The sequence below is a fragment of the Dromiciops gliroides genome, chromosome 5, assembly GCF_019393635.1.
Source record: "Dromiciops gliroides isolate mDroGli1 chromosome 5, mDroGli1.pri, whole genome shotgun sequence".
NCBI lineage: Eukaryota > Metazoa > Chordata > Mammalia > Microbiotheria > Microbiotheriidae > Dromiciops > Dromiciops gliroides.
The window spans coordinates 235,006,986-235,031,931 of record NC_057865.1 but is presented as its reverse complement, the minus strand read 5'-3'; the positions used below and the strand labels follow the sequence as shown (position 1 = coordinate 235,031,931).

The window sequence follows — 24,946 nt, the reverse complement described above, 5'->3', positions numbered from 1 at the left end:
AAAAGGCTAAATGAAGGAGGGAGTATTTCAACAAAACTTCTAGGATTCCTAGGATGTCAATGGGTCCTATGGAGGAAAGGTCTTCCAAGGATTACTTTAGAAAAGGACCAGAGGGGAGAACCCACAGGATGAGGAAGGGGCAGAAGAGTCAACTTCAACAGAATGTACAGTCAGTTCAGGATAGGAAGCAGAGCAAACTGTAGAGACAGAATGTATCTATTGTGAGATGTTTGGCCTTGAAAGCCCCTTCATAACCAGCCCCTTCCTACCTTTTCAGTCCTTCTTACATCTTCCTCCCCCAAAATGTCCTCCATGATCCATCCAATGACACTGAATCCATGAATAAGACACTCCATCTCTCAGCTTTGGGCTGTCCCCCATGCCGGACTTTAGGTTTTAATTCTGATCGGGCAGCACTGGGGAGTATTACAGGCCACAAGCATGTCTGGCACCTTTCCCACATGCGATACAAGGGAATAATTTGATATGGTGCCCTTCACCACCCTTAAGAAACTTAAGTCTTACTAGGGAGCCAAGCTTTGCTCTCTCTACTGTATTCCAACAACTGACCTCCCTGGTTTCCATTAAGTCCCAATTAAAATCCCACCTTCTACAGGAAGGTTTCTCCAACCCCTCTTAATTCCAGTGCCTTTCCTCTGTTAATTATTTCCTATTTATCCCGCTTTGTATTTGTTTGAACATGGTCTTTCCCCATTAGATTGTGAGCTCCTTGAGGGCAGGGACTGTCTTTTGCCTCTTTTTATATCCCCAGTGCTTATTAGCCCAGTGCCTGGCACATAGTAGGTGCTTAATAAATTAAATAAGAATTGCATTACTGATACATAACCTGTATCAGATTACCGCTGTCTAGGGGAGGGAGGAAGAAAAATCTGAAATTGGAAAGCTTGTATAAACAAAAGTTGAGAACTATCTTTACATGTAACGGGAAAAAAAAATAAAATACTTTTAATTAAAAAAAAGAATTGCATTACTGAATTGAATGTCAGTTAAAGTATTTTGACATTAATCAATAAACAATGAAACTCTTCAGAGCCCCAAGCCCACGAACTTCCACCTGCCTACAAGGACCTGTATCTAAAAACCAAGCTTATTAATCTTTCCCCTTAAACTTCTGGTCACATCATGGTCTCTCCTGTTTAAATCTTGGGCTTATCTTTTCAGAGACGTGACAAAGGAGAATGAGAACTGGATTTGGAGTGAAGAAGACCCAACTCTGCTGCTGCTTACTAGCATAACCATCGGTCAAGTCACTTTAATCTATCCGGGTCTTAGTTTTCTCATCCGTAAAATCCAAAGGTTTGAAGAGATGATCTTTATTTCACTTTCCAAGTCTAAATTCTATAGTACTATGACTCTGCCCTTTCTCTTCTTTCAAATCCAATCAATTACTAAGTCCTGTCAATTCGACTTATTTCATCTCCAGAATCCATCCCCTCATCCGAGCCTATTCCCAGTGCTACTAGTCAGTCAATACACATTTATTAAGCACCTGCTGTGTGCCAGGTACTAGGCTAGTACAGGGTTTTGTACCTTCTTAGATTTTGGCAATTGCTTATAAAGATCTGAAAACAGATCAGCTAGGTGGTGCAATGGATAGTGTCCCATTTGGAGTCAGGAAGACTCATCTTTGTAAATTCAAATCTAAGCTTAGACACTTACTAGCTGTGTGACCCTGGGCAAGTCACTTAACCCTGTTTGCTTTGATATCCTTACCTGTAAAATGAGCCAAAGTAGGAAACAGCAAAGCATTCCAGTACCTTTTTGCCAAGAAAACTGCAAATGGAGTCATGAAGAGTTGGATATGACTGAAAATGACTCCCAAACAGCAAAATTATTTATTGGGGTTTTTTATTAGTATTATTACTACCTGTATGGCCTTGGGCATGTTATTTAACTTCTCTGGGCCTCCATTTTCTTACCTGTAAAACAAAGGAGCTGGGCTAGATAGGCCCTCAATTCTCCCTAAACTCTTAAGCTCTGACCCTAAAACCACCATTAACACTTGCTTCCTAGTTCTGAATAAGCAAGCCAGTTCCCAGACTGAATCTGTGTAGTCAGCTGAAATTCACAAGTGAGCAAGAAATCCTTTTTATAAATGCGAATGTGAGAAAGGAAACCATGAAAAGTCAGACCCTCAGCAAAAAGCGGCACTAGAGTGGGCTTGAAGGAGAACAGGAACAAAATGTTCCAATTATAAACCCTGAGCCTAGAGTTTCAGGAATTAATCTGAATAATTGAAAATTAACATATATATTATTGCTAATTATAACAGCCAATATTGCTATGTTAATATTATATCTTATACTGTAGATAAAATATTGGTGTATAATTAATGTGCATTATTAATATATAATAATTGATCAGAAGAAAAGGGCCTGAGGAAGGAATGAAAGAACCAAAGTTGCTGGGTCAAATGAGCAGCCCCCCAGCCCCAACTCTGCTGTTAACAGTGGCTCCTTGTGCTGCTGACAAAACAAAGGGGAAAAAAAAGAAACAAAAACAAAAAAGATATCTCCTATAACACAGTACAGTTCTTTTGCCTAAATATTTGCATTAAATACCCTCAAGCCCCAAAATTCTCTTTCCCAAGGCCAGAAAACCTTTTTCTTTTCCTTTTTAGAAGTTATTTTAATACTTGTGATAGGTTGCCTTATGGTTAACACTGCTGAACTCTTGAATTCAGAACAATGGCAGCATAGAGAGAAGCAGGAAATATCTCTGAGGGGGTATTCATCAGTCATTTAGCTCTCCTTTGACAGTAAATGGGATGTCATTTAATGATGCCAGGAGGAGGGAGAAGGATCACTAACTCCCTTCTACAAGAGCCTTGAAGGAGACATCTAATTTTCAGGCATTTTTCATGCACTATGACTGGATTGGAACCACTATGTCCACTTGATGAAAGACTCCACTGTGGTTTTGTTTTTAATAAATCTTCAAACACACGCAATCCCCCTTTGAAATCCCAACAAACTTAAAAGGGGAGCAAACAATATGGCACACAGCTGTGTGGCCATATAAAGAAATATCCCTTTTAGGAATAAATATTAACATTTTAACTGGAATGGTAGCCAATGACAACAATGGCTTAGAATATTTGTGAAACTTTACGGAGGAAGAGAAGGAAGATATGAGAGGATTAGTTCATGTAAAAGCAATTACAGAAAAACTAAAACACATCATTCCAAAAACATCAAGCAGTTGAAAGTAAAGGGACAACAAACACTGCTAAATAGAACAGATCTGCCCAAGTCTTTACCCTGACCCATTTTTCATCTTTAAGAATACCTCACCTATCAGAAAAACACCTATGAGTGACTTACATGGAGCAGACATCTAGTAAAAAAAGATCATACTAATATGATCATAATGATTATAAGAACAACCTAACTATAGTTATGTTGCAAGTACCTAATTTAGAATGTGGCAAGGTAAGATGTTGAGGACAGTTATCACCATATAAATTCTACTTCCCTTAAAAGCGTGTTAACTTTATTTTTATATTTCAATTATTATTCCAAATAATTCAAATTATTGTTAACAGGAATTCTTACCTGTAAAATAAAGAGGGAAGGGAACACACATTTATTAAGCACCTACTATATGTAAGCAATAATCAAAAGTATTTGGTAAAAATAATATAGGAGAAGTTGATCAGTGGTAAAATTCAGGTATACAACACAGATGCAAACAAATACAGTAAGTATCATTTAGTCAATAAACCCAAAGACCCTTACTTACTGGGGTATAGCTTCACCATTGGACAAAATGATTTAAGATCCCCACCAAATTGCAATCTTTGGACTGGATTCCACCATGCCATCTCCCCCACTGGGTACCTTCCCCCTGATTGGGGTTTTGATGGCTATGTACTACACAGCAATTGTTTCTATTCTGGCCAAGAAAACTCTGAGCGTCTCTTCCCCTCCCAGATTGATTCAACAGAATCAATATGGGGCAGCTAGGTGGCAGAGTGGATAGAACACCAGCCCTGGAGTCAGGAGGACTGAGTTCAAATCTGGCCTCAGACATTTGACACTTACTAGCCCTGGGCAAGTCACTTAACCCCAATTGCCTCACCAAAAAAACCCCAAGCAACCCCCACACAACAAAAAAAACAAGATCCAATGAAAGCAAACTGGGCCATCTTTTGCCTCAATTCTTACCTAGTCTTTAACTACTGAATGAATGGGTGTTGGCTCAGACAAACTGAGACCTGGGTAAGACCTTAGCTTAAAAAAGCCAGGGTCTCCCAATGCAACCTGTCGCCAATCGTCGGTCATCCTGACCTAACGTCTTGCACTGAACCAAGATAGCTCTGGAGGAGAGAGTGAGGCCAATGACTCTGCACAGGCTCTGCCTCCCTTAAATCCAATTCACTTCACAAGTCAAGTCATACCCTCATGATGTCATTTTGTCCTCTTTGAGAATGAAGAATGAACAGCAATAATTACTCCAAATATGTTTGTTTTCATCTTAAATTTCAGAAGCTCATATTTTGTCGTTTAGGCTGTTTTTCCTGTTATATCTGACTCATCATGACCCTTTCTGGGATTTTCTTGGCAAAGATACTGGAATGGTTTGCCATTTCCTTCTCCAGATAATTTTACAGATGAGGAACTGAGGGAAAGAAGGTTAAATGACTTGCCCAGGGTCACCCCTAGTATCTGAGGCCGACATTTGAACTCAGGTCTTCCTGATTCAAGGTCCTTCAATCTAATCATTGGTACCACATAGCTGGGGTCAGAAGCATATGACTCCCCCCCAAATTCCTATTCAGGGTCATGGGAGATGATCCTGGGCTCTCAAAGACCAATGCAACCATTTGACCATGCTTTCTAGGCACATCTGGACCCTTACTTGAAAGACTTCACAGGTCTGCTTTCTTAAGACCTAGATTAAGAAGAACCATTACTCTCTCCGGTAGGCCAAGGCAAACCCATGAAACAAAGAAAAACCCCAAATGGCCGTTACTTAGCCCTATTTCCACTGCAGACCAGTCAAGTAATCATTAAACCCTTACTATGTACCAAGACAAACCACTAAATGCTGAGGATACAAAGACCAAAGACAGTCCATGTTCTCAAGGAGTTCCAGTCTAAGCGGGAGAGGCAAGATGAAAAAACCTATGTACAAACCAGATACAGACCAGGATAAATGAGATCATCAACAGAGAGAAGGCATTAGGTATTAATGGTGCAGAAAAGGCAGAAGGTGCGCATTAAATCACGGGGTTTTTTTAGAATCTATGAACATTAACTTTAGCGCTGGTATTCTAAATGTCAGGCTCTCGTATAACAGTAATCATAATGAATGTGAGAGAGAAAGAACACAGAGTTTTTTAGAAAGCACTTTACAAATAGCTCATTTGATTCTCATAACCCTGTGATAAAGGTAACTGATTTATATCCCTATTTTATCAATTGAGGGTATTGAAACTCAGGATTGATGAATATGCTGACAAAACTACTGAGACAATGAGCATGTCAACAATGTCAGACATCCGAGAGCTGCACTGGTACCCATTTAACGTTAAGAGTCCTGGAGAGGGGCAGCTAGGTTGCGCGTGGATAGAGCACTGGGCCCTGGAGTCAGGAGGACCGGAGTTCAAATCCAGGGGCCTCAGACACTTGACAATTTATTAGCTGTGTGATCCCTGGGCAAGTCACTTAACCCCAAATGCCTCAACCAAAAAAAAGAGTCCTGGAGAAAGTCACCCTCCCCACCCTAGAATGGTGGTGTCAAACTCAGTAACACAGAAATGAGACCCACCAACCATATACATATATATATACATATGGATCCCTGCTGCCTGCCAACTCACTTAGAAAAACACATTATCATTATCCATGTTTGATTATGTTTGTTATTTATTCTGTTAAGTATTTCCCAATTATCTTTTAATCTGGTTCAGTCCACTAGGGAGTATACCCTGACCTAGAATGAGTAGTCCCCGCCAATGAAAGTTTTATGTACACATACAAGGATTGTGGTCTATTAACAAAGTGCCCACATCAGGTGAGATCATAGAACCATTGAAATATTAAAAGTTTGACTCACATACACTTTATTTTCTAATGCCCTAAATGGTTATTTGGAGGAAATGTCACAAGTGCCTGAAATTGTCACCAGGACTGACTTTTTTCTTGAAAAGATTTCCACACAGTCTGTCTGGATCTTAAAGCCACAGAAAGTAAAAGAGTTCTTTCCTGAAGCCTTAAGAACAATTCAAATTTCTTTATTTTAAAGCTCTACTGTATCCAGTGTTTTGAAAGAAAAAAGAAAACTCAAACCAAGCTGTAATGAGTCAGAACATAAAGAAATCTGAAACAAGGGGCTGAGATGGCGGTACCAACTTCCTTTTGTTTTTCCCCAACTTATTTCAATACCAGAGTCTCACATCAAGTTTTCAACCAAAGACAATGTCTGATCTTGCTCTGCACCCTGTATGATGAGTGCTACCGTTGTAGGTAATAGTCTGATTTCATAGCTCTTCCATTAGGATTATGATTTAGATCCCAGAGAATTCTCCAGGATTTGTAAGGAAACAGACCCAAATTTTACAAAATTCGTAAAATTAGAAGGAATTCGATTACCCAGCCCCACTGATCTAGGCCATCATTTATTAGGAATGAGAAAGGTGGAGGGTTTTTTTTCCTTAGTAATGCCTTTCTAATATGATCATTGGAAGGGTGACAACTCAATTCCCTTCCATCTTGAGTTGTGAAAAGTCATCTTGCAATACGTTATCCAGCAATGGTTTCCCAAATGGGGCCCATTGTGTCAGAGGGGAAGGGGACACAGAATGATCTCAAAGGCTTCTCACTGACCACGCCCCATCCTCTCACCCCCCCCCAAAGGGTATGTGCCTATCGTGGGAAAATGGGTCACATCCCAAACCCAACCCTTCTCCCACTGATAATTGTGGGCTCCTCTCCAAAATAACTACCCTTATATTGGTCATATCTAGAAACACATCCTTCATGACACATCTGTTGTCCACTAACTCAATGCCAGCAGGGGAAGGGACTGATTCATATCCAAGTCTTCACATACTTGGGGGGTAAACAATCCCCTAACTCACCAACAGGTTTGAAGCCTGTTGGTTACCCTCAACCTGGTTTAGCCCATCTGCTGAGAGTTTACTGGGGTGTGGCCTCTGCACATGCTCCAGCTTCTTGGGAGTCACAGATGAGAGTTGGGTAACAGGGTGGATACCAAAAGTAGATGAGCAGCACTCACTCCAAAAGTGCTGGTCTTCCATACACCCCTTATCTATATATGTATAATACATAAATAGGTAAGCACATATAAGTATGTGTACATATACATACATATACATACATACATATCCATTTAAACTGTTCCCTCTGTCTTTCACAAAGTATATACCTACCCAGTCATACTATTTATACATCAAAGAGTATGTACAGTTTACTGATTTATGGGGGATAATTCCAAATTGTTTTCCACAACAAACAGAGCTATTTATTCACTGGTCCAATAGCACATTAGCCTACCTATTTCCCCACGGGTCTCTCCAATATTTAACATTTTTATCTTCTATCATCTTAGCCAATCTGATAGTTGAAAGGTAAAACCTCAGAGTTATTTTAGTTTGCTTTTCTCTTATTCTTAGCAATCTGGAATATTCTTTCACATGACTATTGATAGATAACATATACTCTTTTGCAAGCTTCCTGTTTATAATCTTTTGACAAATTTATATATTGGGGAATGGTTCTGGCTCACATCTTTGTGTATCATTTCCTCAAATATTAGATATCAAACCTTTATTGTTGCAAAGGTGCTTTTTTTTCTCCCCAGTTAACTTTCTCATAGCCTTTCCCACTTGGCCAACCTGCTAGGCTCCTGCTTGGATTACCCAAGGCTTTCACATGCCATGCGGAGGACTCTAAAAAACAGCAGGTTAACCTAGGCTTTGTCTCATATGCCCAGGAAATTTAAAAAACTTGTGATACATTTAGAAAATTATTTTCACAACCCTACATTTAAAAACAACTTCAAGTAATCATTTTCACTTTTAAAACTTCAAAGATTATATCAATAGTAAATTGCCATTATTATTCATCACAATTATGTCCCTCAAGGTCTGATTGCTAAATCTATTCTTCCAAGTCTATGATTCACAAAATCCATCTTCTTTTCTTCCCCTCTCATCATTTCCTTTTGTATAACATCTGGAAAATGACCAAAAGTGATGCATGAATAACCACTAAATTACCCTTAGCTGGCTGCATTAAGAGGCAAAAGATCATGGTTAAGAGTCCACAAAAGGCACATTAGTTTGACGGTACTCTAAGACATAATAAGCCTTATTCTCTTCATATATTGGAGGGTTTAAGAGACAACTTCTGTGTCTCTCGGGTTGCCTTCCAATCTGTGGGCTCATCTGGGAGAGGGAACTGGGGGAGGAAAGTAAGAAACCTTCCTTCCTCCTTCAACCACCACCCCACACACTTACTGATCCCAGGCAGGTCAGTCAGTCAATAAGCATTTATTAAGTGCCTACTATGTGCCAGCCATTTACTAGCTATGTGACTCTTGGGCAAATCACTTAACCTGTTTGCCTCAGTTTCCTCAACTGTAAAATGGGGATTAATAATAGAACCTACTCCTCAGGGTTGTTTTGAGGATCAAATGAGATAATATGTGTAAGATACTTATTACAGTGCCTTACATAGTGGGCACTATATAAATGTTTACTCTCCTTCCTCAAGTAGTCTGCTAAGGGCAATATCTCTGCCCTTAGCACAAAGAAAAAAATGTCCTCAAGGGCTCCCCAGTTTCTCCAGGATCCACATTTCACCATTTCTGAATGATTTTTTAAAAACTGGTTATAGACTACTGAGCTTTCGTTTTCCCTGTTGCTAAAGCAAGGTACTGCAGAATCTCATGGAAATCCACAACTCTCTCTGTCCCCAAGATTACAGCAAAGACCCTGTTCTCCTTAGCAGTGAGGGTGTTTGTTCGGCAGCACCAAACTCTCCAGGAGATCACAAGGGGATATGAAAGTATTTTGAAAACCGTAAAGTGCAACAATACATACGAATATACAGTATTATGAACCTGATGAAATGGAAATCCACTCTGTAGAAATCTTTGTTTAGAGAAATAATTATATAAATCGCCATATTACAGTACTTGATATCTCTCAGAATCAATACCCAACCTTCGTCATAAAACAAAATGCCAAGGATACAAGATACATTCAGAGTCAGTCGAGCAGCCCTAATCAGAAGAGCTAAACAAACAATTAAGAGAAACCACAAGATAAACCCTTTCGATGCTATAGTAAAAAGCATGGCTTTGTTGGTTGGGTATGTCTATCTCAAGGCACAGTCAAGGAAGGGCCTGGACTCCCAGACAACTAGGATTGTGCTATGTGCCTGCATTCTCTAACATGAACTCCAAGCTCATGACCAGGAAATAGTATTCTTTTGAGGTCCTGTGTAACCTGACATAGAGCCAGAGAAAAAGCTTCATATTAAAAACCTGGGAAAACCCCAGAAATCTTCCTCCCCCCCAAGCATGTGTTCCCAGGGAACGAAACTTTCTAGTTCAATTTGAAGGGTTCGCATAATGTGTATACCTTATTATTTATTTTGAGTTCCAGAAATGAAATTCAGAGGCGGACTGACATAGCGTGGATAGATTGCTGGGCTTAGAAGAAGGTTTAAAGTCCACCTCTGACACTTCCTGGCTCTCTAATCAAGGCCCGAGGCCCTTTGGTTTCTTGTATTCCTCCAGCAACAACTTCCTAAGATGAGGTTGGGTGTAGGGACTCCCCAAGTTGGAGTCTGAAACATCAAACTCTTCAAGGATGAGTGATACTTTATCACAAAGATTTTTCCTTTCAATATTGCGATGTGAAAAAAGGTCACCATACTCCTAATTCGATTCAATTCAATTCAACATGCATGTATTCAATACCTACTATGTGTCAGGCACTGGACAAAAATCAGATGGGAGAGGTAAATAACTGCTACTGGTGTCCCAAATGTCTTAGTGTGTTTTTTTTTAATTTTGTGACACTTTATATTTAAGGACCAGAAGTCAACAGAAAAAAAAATCCATTTGGCTTTACATAAATTCAGCTTAGTTGTCTAAGCACATTCATCACAGATGTACTTCTCTTTGCACACATAAAAAATTAAAGATAAATCGAATCCTTTAAATAAACAAATGCATGTGAGGAGCTAACTCTTTAAAGGAAACCTATGCTGAATTCTTTTGCAAAAAAAAAAAAGTAAGCTATCTTTTTGAAAAGAGCTACACCCTTATTTGTGTTTGACAAGCAAAGATTTTTTTTTAAGCTAAGTTACCTTAAAATAAAGGAAACCTACAAAGTATATTTGTCTAAGCAACATTCTTAGGTCAGTTCAACATCTGCTGACCACTTACTCCAAGCTGGACACCATACTGAGTAGACTGGACATTAAAAAAAAATGTGTAAGATGGGCTCCCTGTCATCATTAGAGAGATTTCTAGACTAAAAACTTGGCCTGAAATTACCTCCAATAGCTAATCAGACTGCAATCAAGCTTTTGGGCCACCCTGTATGTCAAGGTGGTATCAATCTCTGGCAGCTAATGAAATAATGTATCAAGTGATAGACTTGGCATAGCTGTGTGACATGCATTGGGCAAGCCACTTAATTTCTCATTAAGAATTTTCCAGTTCTCCTTTTTTCCATTCTAAAATACAAACCTTAAAATACTGGGGGGGGGGGGGGGGGGGAGGGGGAAGGAAGCCCCACAAAACTTAAAACTGCGCTAAGACCTTTGGGACACCTACCATTGTTATTCATCTCCCCTCCTCCCACCATCATCTTTCTCTTCAGTAGAACAGTTATAATAATAGCACCTACTACATTGAGTTGGTTGTGAGAGTCAAATAAGATAAATCTATATTAAGTGATTTTCCTCCCAGCCTTATAAAGGGTGATGGACGCGCTAGCTATCATTTCTCCATTGGAAGAGTTCAATCTCGGTATCTATACAAGCTAGCATGAGTGATGTAGGAGTTTAAAAGGAGAAGATGGAAGTTGGGCTGGGCCTTGAAAAAAGGGTAAGATGTTTGACAAGCAGATAGGAATAAAAACATTGTTCTTGGGCAGCTAGGTGGCGCAGTGGATAGAGCACCAGCCCTGGAGTCAGGAGGAACTGAGTTCAAATCCAGCCTCAGGACACTTAACACTTACTAGCTGTGTGACCCTGGGCAAGTCACTTAACCCCAATTGTCTCACTAAAAAAACAAAAACAAAAACAAAACATTGTTCTTTACAATTTATATTTTCCCTCAGTAAGACAAAAAAGCAAACCGAATCTAAACCCAGTGACAGGCTTCAATTCAAGAGCAGATAGCTTTCATGGTTAATTACCCCATCCTCCAGGCTGTTCTTTCATGTTCTTCTTAAGAGAGAACATCTATCTAACAGCCCTCTGGCCAAGTGACAATGAAAGAGGTCCTTTTTTCAAAACAAAATGTCCCATACGTAAAAAAAAAAAAAAAAAAATCCAAGGAGATGGTTGGGGCTTGGTGCAAGAGGGTATGCTACCCTAAAAAGCACTTGGTCAGTCTCATGTTTTTCTCCCAGAAAACAATGTTTATAGTACAGCATACACTGACTAAAAATGTCTAAAAAGAAATCCAGTAACTACCAACTATTTTTAGCTCTTCTTTTCATAAGGTCTGCATGTCACTGCTTTCCCAACAAATCTAAGTCTTCCTGGATGTAGACAGAAATGGGACCTGTGATTTCATTGGCATTGGAAATACCCAGGTGAGGACACTCCCTTCTATCAAGCTGTACCTTCTCTATAACCTAAGTGTATTGAGAGTTGCTGGGCATTTTAAAGGTTAAGTGACTTGTCCAGGGTCATCCAACCAGTATTTGTCAGAGGTGGGTCTTAAAGCCAAGTCTTCCTTCATCAAAAGTCAGCTCTCTATCCACTATACCCCACATCACCTCCAGGACTTGGCAATTTGCTGAAAAGAAGCAACAGGAAAAAAACCAAAAACCATCATTCATTTATATGATCAGTGACTAGAAGTTCTCTCCAAGAGATGCGGTTAAAAGAATGAGACACCATGTGCTCTCATAAGACCTAACCAACCATGTGAAAAGTCCAGTGGATAAAACTGAAAATCTCTAATCCATTATACCATACACAAGTCACCTTGGACCAGTAAAATGACTCACCTAGCCAAAGGAAATAAATCCAAAGGCTATATTTTGTGGAGAGAGACACCTTTTCTATCCCAGATGATCTATCTACCTACAAAATGTCTAAAGGGCATCAAATCAATTCAAACAAAGAGCCACAAAAATATGCAAAGTATGAAGTATAATCACTGGATCACAGACCTTGAAGAGCAAGGTTTCTGTATACTTAAAAAAAATATTTTGATAAAGAATCTCAATATAATTCATTTCCTTGTAATCTTAGGCATTTCATTTTATGCTTTGAAAAGTATGACTGAGAAAGGCTCCCCTAGGCTTCCCTGGACTGCCAAAAGGAGGTTATGACTTATGACACAAAAAAGGTTGGAACAGCTAGGAGGTGTAGTGGAGTTCAAATTTTTGCCAAGAAAACCCAAAAATGGGGTCATGAAGAGTCAGACATGACTGAAATGACTCAACAACAACTCCAAATCCAGGAGATTTTCTTTTTCCTCCTTGGTGACAAAACACTTCACTGCCTGGCTTTTAGAAACTTCTAAAAAGTAAAGGGCTTTACAGATGTGTGTCAGTAGTTATTACTACTTTTATCATTATTAGAGAGTGAAGAACATTCCCACACCGAGAAGGACTTTCATGGAAGTAAGGGAAAATAAACAATGTAAAATGTGAAGCCTGTTACATGGATAATCTTTCTGGCCAAAAGGTTAGGCATAAATCATGTTTATAACAAAGTATGTGTTAGGGATACAGAACCACTGCTTCAAGTTTCTGAACTTTTTTTCCATCACCGAATTTTCTAATTCCTGCTAAATAAACTTTTCTCTCCACTTGTGCTACTCTGGCTAAGAGAGAAGACATGAGCCAACCAATAAATTACATAAAAATTTCTCATTCTTTCTCCTCTTTTAAGGTTTCAGTGATGTGCAGTGATATCGGGAAAGACAAATAGAATTATATGCTCTTAAAAGCTTCAAGTTCTGGATAAAGCACCGGCCCTGGAATCAGGAGGACATGAGTTCAAATCGTCCTCGGACACTTGACACTTACTAGCTGTGTGACCCTGGCCTCATTGCCCAACCAAAAAAAGAGAGATTCAGAGCTTCAAGTTCTGCTTTTAAAAACACCAGATACTTAACAAATATCTCTTGCTGTTGTTGGGTAATCAAATCTGACTTTCTGACCCCATTTGGGGTTTTCTTGGCAGATACTGGAGTGGTTTGCCATTTCCTTCTCCAACTCACTTGAAAGATGTAGAAACTGAGGCAAACAAGGTTAAAGTGACTTGCTTAGGGTCACACAGCTAATAAGTATCTGAGGCTAGATATGAACTTGGGTCTTCCTGACTACAGGCCTAGCACTCTATCCACTTGCTAGTGCAAGTGCTAGATGCTCCAACAGTACACATGCAACACCTAAAACCCCTAAATCTGAAAAAAATCCCTCAAATTTTCCCAAAGCACTTTACCCCCCCATCACTATGTATCATAGCTCTAAAACTGGTAAGAGGTCTTCAAAGATTATTTAATCCAAAATCCTCATTCTACAGATAAGGTAAACTGAAGCAGGGCCAGAGTACATACCCAGGTCCTCCTGACTCCAAGTCTAATGCACTGGCATAGGCTTATCACTTCCCTCTCTCCCCAATAAAAATTTTAACTCCTTAAGTTAATTATCTCATTTAAAAATATTTCCAATATGGGGGCAGCTAGGTGGTAAAGTGGATAAAGCACCAGCCCTGGATTCATTCAGGAGGACCTGAGTTCAAATCCGACTTACTAGCTGTGTGACCCTGGGCAAGTCACTTAACCCTCATTGCCCTACAAAAAAAAATTTCTAATATTATTTAACATTTATAACGAATGTTAAACATATTTTAAATCCTCCCCATCTAACACAGTACCTTGCACACAGCAGGCAGTACTGAGTGGATGAAATAGAGATATCCGGCCAGAGTTGAGTAATTCTCCAAGCAAAGGGGGGAAAACCTATCAACAGTCACACGTGACCACGTTAACTTCCCTTCTAGTCTCAATTTTGAAAGGGGAAACAAACAAAGGGAGCTGCCAATTAGGTTTTGGGAACAAACATGTTTACTTCCTCTGCCTTGTTGCATAGCTCTTCAGTTAGGACACCCTTCTTTAGTGCCCACCAGCTGATTACCAGTGCACGGGTTCTAAATGCTTGGAGGAGATCTAGCCATACAAGTTCAAAATAAAACCAGATAACAGAGCACTGTTCAAATCCACCTTTGTCCACTTAGCTGTGGGACCCTGTGCAAGTTACTTAACCTCTCTTCTCCATGTGCCTCAGTTTACTCAACTGTAAAATGAGGGTAATAATAGGGTCCACCTTACCTCCCAGGGGTTTAGTGAGATGTCCGTGATAAGATATCTATCTTTGTAAAGCACTTAGCATAGGGCAGGGCATCACACTCCCCAGGGATTTCCTGGCTGCTTCTGGAATTAGATCTTCCTTAAATTATTACATCAAAAACAGCTATGAGCAGCTGTATGTCGATGTTAAAAGTACCAAAAGTGAAAGGAGAGAAGGGAAAGAAAAAAGGGGGAAAAGAGATACTGGGGAGAAACTGGTCAAGTGAAAATGACACTTAAAAAAAAAGGAGAGAAAATCAACATGGGAAAAGCACTTGAAAATTCCTCCCAACACAAGTATGAGTGTCCTCTGGTGCCTAAAAGAGCCAGGACAGTTTGGACCTTAAAGAAAGAGATGGCATTAAAGAAATCCCAGAAGAAACCAAACAGAAGACTGGGATCCACCCCTGATCTCCCTGCCACCCCTCCTCTCCTCAGTGTTATTAACATCCTGACAACAAGGCTTGAAAAGTCAATAAACATTAAGCGCCTACTATGTGCCAGGCATTGGGCAAAGAAACTGGAAATGCAAAGAAAGGCAGAAGACAGTCAGTCTCTGCCTTCCAGGAGGCTTAAAGCCTAAAGGAAGAAAATGCTCCCAAGATGGGCCAAGGTTTACTCACGTTACTGAAATAAAGAAGACTCCTTCACCTTACAAACCTATAGGAAATTTATATAGTGCCTTTCTAAAGCATTTTTTATATAATACTTCCGGGTAGAAGGTGAGAAATTGATCAGAGTGCTTCCCAATATGGGGCAAGAACTGTGTATTTAGAAAAGATACTGGGACAAAAACGAACTGGAAAATAAAACCTGGTGGTTAAGATTTCAGGGCACTGGGGCAGCTAGATGGCGCAGTGGATAGAGCACCAGCCCCGGATTCGGGAGTACCTGAGTTCAAATCCGACCTCAGACACTTAACACTTACTAGCTGTGTGACCCTGGGCAAGTCACTTAACCCCAATTGCCTTACTAAAAAAAAGAAAATTTTGCAGGGCACCAAAAAAATGTGATTTTTATCTCATCACCCAGGCCCCTGAACTATTTTCTCCCTCCTAAAAACCTCCAGGAATAAGTCTGGTTATAAATGTTATTCTTTTTTCCAAGAGGAACAACAAATTTGTTCCATGACAACCTTCTTTAATGTGATTGCTGTCAGCATGGTTCAGCAGGCAGGGTTCTTCCCAGCTCCTCCCAGAGCCCAGGGCGGCATGAGTTCAAGCTCCAGACTTGGAAACCCAACCCAAAGTCAATTCAGTTATGGGAAACGTTCTCTGTGAATTATTGTCATGGTTGGTTAATTTGGCCTAAAGATCCTTTCTGCTATCTTTTACAGAAGTAACGAGTCCCCTGACACTCTGCCTCTAAGCAAGACTAAGCCAAAGTCTGGTGATTATTTTTCCTCCCAATTAAATTGGCTCTAATTAATGGGCTAGTTTTACCTGGAGATCTGAGAACTTCTGAGAATGTGGATCTATACAAACTCACTTGTATTGAAGAATACACGTGCATGCCACCCCTGTATGCGGGCATAAGGGGCTCACTGACATCCCAGTTATGACCCCTGAGGCCATAAGGTGTGACAAAGAGAAACATCACAGCTGCTCAGCCACACATGGATTTGCCCATAAGAGACAGGTAACAGGTTTCTTAGCTCCCAAAGAGTCGCCTGGCACGTAGTGCTCAGGAAGTGCTTTATGAGCTGAATTGATCTGGATATTTCATGCTCACTAGGGGAGATGGGGCAACCAAGGGCAGGAACTCGAAGGAGCTTCTTCACCTAACCCTCAACTCCTCTCCCCGACCTAGGAAGACTTTGGGTTACCTCCCTCAGCCCACCCCCAATTTCCTATCACCAGCAGCAGGCACAGTCCATCTGCAGCTAAAAGAGAGCGAGCAAGCAGCCTGAGCCCACTGCCCCAGGGCAAAGGAGCAGTAGTTACCATATGGTAAGAGTGTGACAGTGGGGAGTAACAGCAGACAGAGCCTGCTCTTTCTCTATGGAGAAAGCATTGCCCCTTCCCCACCTCCCCATCACAGTGCATTTATATGGCTTTTTAAAAAGACTCTCAGAGCGCTCCACAACACTTCGGTGAATCAAGCAACAAACACTGATTAAGCGCTTACTGTGTGCCGGGCACTGTGGGTTTTACAAAGAAAAGTTAAAAAAAAAAAAAAAGGAAAGGAAAGAAAAAAGAGGCATGCTCCTTTTCCTATCTGTGGACCTCAGTTTCCTCATCTGTAAAATGGAGAAAAGGGGAACTAGGTCAAGGGTTCTTTAACTCTGAATCAGAGAACCCTTGGGCAAACTGGTGAAAGCCTGTGGACCTTCTCGGAACCAGAATGCGTAAAATAAATGCATGAAATGCATTTGAAATGCATAAAATAAAATACGGAGGATTACAAAGGAAACCAAAGGTTCATGAAAATTAAGGTGTCACTTTTTTCCCTTCCAAGTTCACGGATTCTTAGCGAAGCAGCTCAGGGCTGGAGATGGTCCACGAGGTCGCTTCCAGCCCCCGTTGGATGCCCTATGATCTAGGCATGTTTGGTGAACATATGAAGCACACGCATGCACACGCCCCCACTTAGTGTTTCCCCAGCAATGTAAACTAACTCCCCGAGGGGCCGGGGGGTGTGCAGGGGGGGCACTCACTTGCTGGCCGGCGCGGAGCTTGCCCTGGGGAGGTCTTCTGAAGAAGGAGGTCCTGGCGGTGAAGAAGAAGTCCTCCGTGTCCTCCTCCAGGCTGCTGTAACCACTGCTCATGCTGCTGGTCCACGTCATCTACCCGGCGGCCTCAGCCGGGCGAGCAGGGAACCCTCGCCCGCTGCAGCCCCTGGGGTGCAGTGCAAGGGAGACCCGGGACGGGCGCCCTATAGCCCACGGCTCACCCCCACGCCGGGGCCGCAGCAGCGAAGGCTGCCCCGGCTCCGCCTCCTGCCACCGCCGCCGCAGCTCCGCACGGCCGGGCTCGGTCCTGTGCTTGCCTCCCCCCGGTTGGCCCCCGGCCCGGTCCCGGCTTCCTGCCACTTCTAGCCTCCCGCCCTCCTTTCCCAGTCTAGCCCATCCTCCTTCCTAGCCTAGTCCGGCAGAGTCCTCCCCGCCCTCTCCCCTTCCTCCTTCCACTCCTCCCCCACGCTCTCCGAGCCCCTTCGCCACACCCCTTTCCCCCCAGTTCCCCGCCCCGGCCCCCAGCGAGGCGGCCTCCCTCACTTCTTCCGTCCTCCCTTCCTTCCCTCTCCCTCCCCCTCCACCCCCCCCCCCCTCCAGTCTCTTTGCAACAACTTCGGAATTTGGGACGGCCCAAGGCTCCGGTCTTTCCTCTCCTGGGATCGGCCACTCCCTAGAGGAAACCGTAGGAAAAACCTGTCCAATCCCCAGGTGGCTTTGGGCCCCGGCTCCGGCCACCTCACCGCCCCAGGTCCCTCCGACTCTCTCTGATCTTTTGCCATCTTTAAAATCCAGAAAACCGGAGCGCAGGAGTAGAAGCTGCTCAAGAAAGATTCCCCACTGATTGCACGTGGTTAGGGGGCCTACAGGCGTCTATACACACGCCATATTTTCATAGGCTTTCCACGGGACAGGGCAAAGGACTGGGGTCGGTGAGCCCATGCACACTGCCTTCCCTGTGTTGATTATCTCCAGTTTATCCTGTCTTATTTCTCTGCACCTAGTTGTTTGCCTGTTGTCCTCCACTCCCGACGGTGAGCTCCTGGGGAGCAGGAACTGCCTTTTCTATGCATCCACAGCGCTTAGCACAGCTCCTGGCGCACACAGTTGGCGCTTACTAAATGCTTATTGACTTGACTTGGCTGGGGGGGTTTTGGTGTGAGGGGCTCCCTTTACAAATGCAGATCTGAAGATTCTGCAGTTTATTGTCTCCAACCGAGGGAGTTAGAAACTTTTGTGTCCTGGTGTCCTTTGGCTGCGTTCTGGTGATGTCTATGGACCCCCTCCTCCCAATAATGTCTTTAAATGCATAAAATAAGACGCATGAGCTTACAAAGGAAACCAGTTAGCAAAATGCAGTTTAGTATTTGTTCTTTATTTTCTTTACATTTATTAGTACATAACAAGCTAGCAGAACAGTTACAAAATTATTTTTTAAAGGCATGGATCCCACGTTAACAACCCCTGCCGCAGAGATTTGAAGCGAACCCCAGATTACTTCTCTTGGCTGAAGCAAGGCTATGAGCACCTTTCCTGCTCTCTCATTCTGCACCCCCCCACAACACCCCCCCCATTTTCCCATCCCCCTTCCTTAGACCAGAACTTCCTGCCCGAATCTGCAGCGGTCTCAGCGTCCCCACTTCCATCACTAACTGGCTGGAAGCCAGGCTTAGGGGGTGGGGGTGAGAACTACTGCACCCGAGATCCGGAACCCAGGCAGCTGTCTCCTCTTATTCAAAGCCAGGGGACCAACATGAAGCTGGAGACTGCAAGGGAGTGGGAGGTTAGGTGGAGTTTGAGTATAGGCCTCATCAGAAGATTCCAAAGCCCATTTAGTTAGAGCCTCAAGCTCAAAGAGGCTCTCAAATGTAAGTTAAAAACAATAACAACATTAATGTCACTCTTCAATTGGAACAAGAAGTTCCAATGGTCTTCTTTGTAAAAATAGCAATTATGACATTAGAAAAAGACTAGAATCTTTTTGCACAGAAAAAAAAATTGCTAAATAAATTCAAATTGTCTCATTTTGTGCCCTCTTTTCTGAATCTTAATTTAATTATCAAATAAAAATAAAATCAAATAAATCAAATTATTATTGTCATTTTATTTTTTTCCCGCAGGGCAATGAGGGTTAAGTGACTTGCCCAGGGTCACACAGCTAGTAAGTGTCAAGTGTCTGAGGCCAGATTTGAACTCAGGTCCTCCTGAATCCAGGGCTGGTGCTTCATCCACTGTGCCACCTACCTGCCTGATAATTGTAATTTAAAAAATACAGTGAGTAGGCACTGTGGAATTCTACCTCAAACACTGGCTAAGTGACCCCAGGGAAGTAGCTTAACATCTGTCTACCTCAGCTTCCTCTTGTGTAAAATAAGAATGATAATAGCACCTACCTCTCTGGATGGTTGTGAAGATTAAAAGAGTTAACAGGTAAAACACTACATAAATGAGAAGAGGAGAAGGAGGAGGAGGAGGAGGAGGAGGCAGCTTGTCTTAGTGGCTCTGAGTTCTGAGTTGGAGGCTCCAAGCCAGCAAAAACTGGTCTCAGGTCTCACTTCTTACAAGTGTTAGCTGTGACCCTGGGCAAGTCCCTTAACTTCTCAATGCTTGGGCAAGTTTCAAAGAGCTGCCAACTTATATTGGTAAAGTTTTCTCACTGTACAGTTCCCTATACCAATGAAATCACAGATCCAGTCCCTATCCCTATCTAGTCCCCAATCTGTTGTTGTTGTTAGTCCTTCATTCTCAAAGAGGACCAGAACATTGGGAGGTGATGTCATGACTTTCACTGAATTGAATTTAAGTGAGGGAGGGCTGTGCAATGTCACCAACATCACTCTCTCTTCCAGAGCCAACTCAGTCCAGGAGCAAGATATGCATCAGGACAACTAGAGATGGCCTGGATGTTTAATGCAATTGGGGTTAAGTGACTTATCCAGGGTCACACACAGATAGTAAGTGTCAGAGGTCCAATTTGAACTCATCTTCCTGACTCTAGGCTCACACTGGCTACCTAGTCTAAGTAGTGAAAGATGGTTTGAAGAAGTCACCCAGGCGCAAATAATAAGGGCAGTTATCAGGGTCAGATTTGCCCAAATAAAAATGTGGTATTTGCTATGGACTGGCACAGAGATTTTCCATTTAAGTATAGTTAATTTCCGTGAAAATGTTTTTCAACAATTTTTTTATTTCTCACTTTCTCCCCCTCCCCCATAGAAAAAAAGAAAGAAGACAAATATGCATAGTCAAGCAAAATAAATTCTTGCAATGGCCATGTCCAGAAAAAAATATTTCTCAATCTGAGCCTTAGTCTGCACCTCTCTGTCATCAGGTGAGTAGCATTGGTCATCCTGAGTCCATAGGAAACATGGTTGGTCACTGTGTTGATTAAAGTTCTTAAGTCTTAGATTCTTCTCACCAATACAACGGTACAAGAAAGTTCCAAATTGGGGCAGCTAGGTGGCACAGTAGATAGAGCACCGGCCCTGGAGTCAGGAGTACCCGAGTTCAAATCCAGCCTCAGACACTTAACACTTACTAGCTGTGTGACCCTGGGCAAGTCACTTAACCCCAATTGCCTCACTTAAAAAAAAAAAGTAATAAGGGGGGCAGCTAGGTGGTGCAGTGGATAAAGCATGGGCCCTGGATTCAGGAGGACCTGAGTTCAAATTCGGCCTCAGACACTTGACACTTACTAGCTGTGTGAACCTGGGCAAGTCACTTAACCCCCATTGCCCCGCAAAAAAAAAAAAAAGTTCCAAAAGACTCATGATGGAAAAGGCTCTCCAAATCCAGAAAAAAAAAAAGAACTGTGGAATATGGATGCTGAGTAGACCATACTATTTCTTTTGGTTTTGGTGCTGTTGTTTTTCTATTTTGAGGTTTTTCCTTATTGCTCTGATTCTTCTCTTATAACATGACTAATGCAGAAATATGTTTAATGTTATTATATATATGTATGTATATATGTATATATACATTTACACATATATACATATACATACATACATACATATATATGTGTGTGTATATATATATAAAACCTATATGGGGGAGGGAGGGAGAAAAATTTGAAATTGGAAATCTTATATAAACAAATGTTGAAAACTATCTCTACATGTAACTGGAAAATAATAAAATACTTTTATTAAAAAAAAATTTTTAAGTTCTTAAGTCTTTCAAAGTTGTTGCTCTTTACAATGTTGTTGTTACTGAATGAATTGTTCTCCTGGTTCTGCCCACATCACTATGCATATGTATCAGTTCCCAGAAGCCTTCCAAGGTGACTCTGCAATTGTCCTCTTTTGTCTCCTTGGGAAGGTAGGTGGTGAAGTGAATAGAGGTGGGGCTCCCCAGAGTTCAAACTGGGCCCCAGACACTTAGTAGCTGGGTCACTCTGGGCAAGGCTCTTACGCTGAGGTTTGGCTCAGTTTCTTCATCTGAAAATGGGGATAGTAATAGGCCCTACCTCCCAGGGTTGTTGTAAGGATCAAATGAAATAATAATGTAAAGCCCTATATAAATGTTAGCTATTACTACTATTATAATTCATCATTTCTTACAGAACATAGTATTCCATCACATTCATATGCCATAAGTTACTGAGGTATTCCCCAATAAATGGACACCTTCTTAATTTTCTGTTCTTTGTCATTTTACATTGGTAAAGAGCTGCTATAAATATCTTTATACATGTGAATGCTTTTCCACTTTGATCTCTTTGGTCTTAGTGGAGACACTTTTTTTTTTCTTTTTGCAGGGCAATGGGGGTTAAGTGACTTGCCCAGGGTCACACAGCTATTAAGTGTCAAGTGTCTGAGACCGGATTTGAACTCAGGTACTCCTGAATCCAGGGCCGGTGCTTTATCCACTGTGCCACCTAGCTGCCCCTTGGAGACACTTTTTGTGCTGGGGCAGTGACTACACCAATAAAATTTCATTTCCTGACCAAAAAATTATTAAGATCACTACTTTTGGCCTGTAGGTTTTAGCTGGAGCGGGAGGCCAGTTTTAAAACAAGTTGCAGGGTTTGAATTTATTTTGAACCCTCATTTGTCAAAAAATAAAAATGCTTTTCAATGTCCCTAACAGGAAATAGATGGAACAATTTAGAGGGCTGTAGAGAGGTGCTCCTCTTCCCCTCTCAGAAAATCTCTCCTTCCCATTGCCTGAAATTTGACAATTAGAGGTTCATTCTGGTTCAGGAGAATACTCTTCTAAAATGAAGATATTTTAGCCTACCCCTCTGAGAGAAGACACCAGTCATTTATACCTTAAGGACTTGGGACAAGTAAGTAAGTCATCACATTTCTTGGCTTCATTTTCCCCATCTCTGCTATGAGAGAGTTAGACTGAATGATGTCTAAATGTTGATATTTCTTTCCTCTTAACAGCTAGCTGAGAGCCTCAGAAGGGATGAGTTTTTTATTTGAGGAAGAAATATTAGTTAATTTTGGAGCATAGGACACGGCTAAGGAGAACAGACTTGGCTGGGGCTCTGTAGAGAGGTTACCTGGAGCCCTTGCTCATTTTTGTCACTCCAGCACTTTGTGCTTCATCCGCCTTCACTTCTTCACCTGGCCCCAGCCCACTACCTCTAGGGTCCCGTTACCACAGCAACCCTCTTGCCGGGCCTGCCTTCTTCTCTAACCTTTCTTGGGAATTGCTGGAATACCTAGGAGATGGGTGGCCCCCTATGCCAGGGACACTATGCCTATAGTTGGACTGTCCAATGTCCCACCACCAGCCACCCTTCCCTGTCTCACACACACACACACACACACACACACACACACACACACACACACACACCTGTTTTTCCTTCAAGTGAAGGAATCTCTTATTATGAGGCTGTACCTACCTCAACCCTCAGGGGAGAGGAGAGGATGGAACACATGTCCTCTTCCTTTATAGATTTGTCTTACATTCCTTCACTAATGTAATCCTTATTAAATACTTTCTTTTATCTACATTTCATTTTTAAATGGGAATTTGGAGGTATTTTTGCTGTGGATGAAAAGAGGATAATTTCTCCACCCAGAGTAAATCTGTTAAATACACGATTCCTGAATACTTTTTTTTTAAATGGGGGGGGGTGGGTAGAGGGAGGAAAAGAAAACATGTCAAAAGAGATTAAGCAAACAAAAATCATTTTCAAAGATCTCCTGATTCAGTCAACTACATCATATAAATAAATGGGCCTTTTCCTGAATTACATCTGTTAGCATGCTGTTAGAGTCAACTAATAGAGAAAGGGGCAGGGTAGGACCTTGAATTAGTGGCATCTTCTCCATCTTTCCCTCTCTCTGTCTCTCTCTCTGTCTCCCCCCATATATTATGTACATCTACATAGTCACACACATATATTTATTTGTGTTGTGTTGTTGTTCAGTCATTAAATCATGTCTGATGCTTTGTGACCCCATGGACTATAGCATCATCTCCTCCACTATCTCCTGAAGTCTGTTCAAATTCATATTTGTTGTTTATACATATATACATACACACATATGTTTGTGTCTACATACACATATTTTAGAAGGAAAAGCAAGAAAGTGGAAGATTTCAAAGTCTATCAGAAAAAAATATATACCCTATTTCTGCTTATTCTTCTATAGCAGGGTTCTATAATAAAATAATTTTTTAATATTTTGTAGAATATGCTATCCAAACCTTCATAGTTTTCAAGATCAAGGCTTTTCACTTTGAAGTCATTAATGAAGTTATTGTATGCATAAACATTTGAAATAAAGTATTACTTAATCTGCAAAACCTTTTCGTGATTCAAAGTACAGTAGATGAGGTGGTGGAATAAATACAGCAAGTTCGTGCAACCAAGTGCAGTTTTGAAAGGAGTGATTGTCAACTACAGGCTAGGAATGGTGAGTGGGACCACTTCTCTCTATAAGCTCCAAGCAATAGAACAAGACAGTAGTGTTCTCGATTTTATTATAGGTCCTAGTAACTAGTAGATACTGCCCACCCACTGGCTGCTATGTATGAGAGAAAGTATTAAAACTTGCATTAAAATATGCAAATGTGATTTCCAAATCATTATAAATGCCTTTCTAAAAACACAGATTCATTTATACTATTGGACAAATCACAGGATTTTGTACTAGAAAGGGACTGACAGATCATCCAATCTGATCCCTTCCCTTTTCAGATAAGGAAACCAAGGCCTGATGAAATTAAGTGACTTACCTAAGTAAGCTTAAAGAGCTACTAAGCCACAGATTCAGGATTTGAATCTAGGTCTGTCTTCCAAACCCAGTATTCTTCCCCTTATATGCCACTCTCCTTGGGTCCCCTACTATATATCAATCAAGCAGCAGTCGTTTATTAAGCACCTATTATATGCCTGCCATTATATTAGACACTAGGAAAACAAATACAAAAAATGAAAATTCTTCTTCTCAAAGAGCTTATTAAGTCTATCAAGGGAGATAGCATGTACATACATAAGCAAGTACATACATAAGTACATACATAAGCATAAATATAAAATGAAGAGAAAGGAATTAAATAGAATATTGTAGTCAGGCAAGGGCTGCTAGGTGGTTCAATGGATAGAGTGCTAGGCCTGGATTCAGGAGGACTCATCTTCCTGAGTTCAAATCCAGCCTCAGACACATTAGCCGTGTGACCCTGGACAAGTCACTTAACCCTCTTTGC

The 24,946-nt window shown here is 41.4% G+C and overlaps 1 protein-coding gene across 1 annotated transcript in view; it reads right to left on the bottom strand.

Annotated features, from left to right (window-relative positions):
* RASSF3 (Ras association domain family member 3) overlaps positions 1-17,634 on the bottom strand; it is a 115,375-nt gene extending 97,741 nt beyond the window's left edge. Inside the window, exon 1 of the mRNA XM_043968590.1 lies at positions 17,258-17,634. Within this exon, the coding sequence (XP_043824525.1) occupies positions 17,258-17,386 (129 nt within the window). The 5' untranslated portion in view covers positions 17,387-17,634. The remainder of the gene's footprint in view (positions 1-17,257) is intronic.
* Between the last annotated feature and the right edge of the window lie 7,312 nt (positions 17,635-24,946).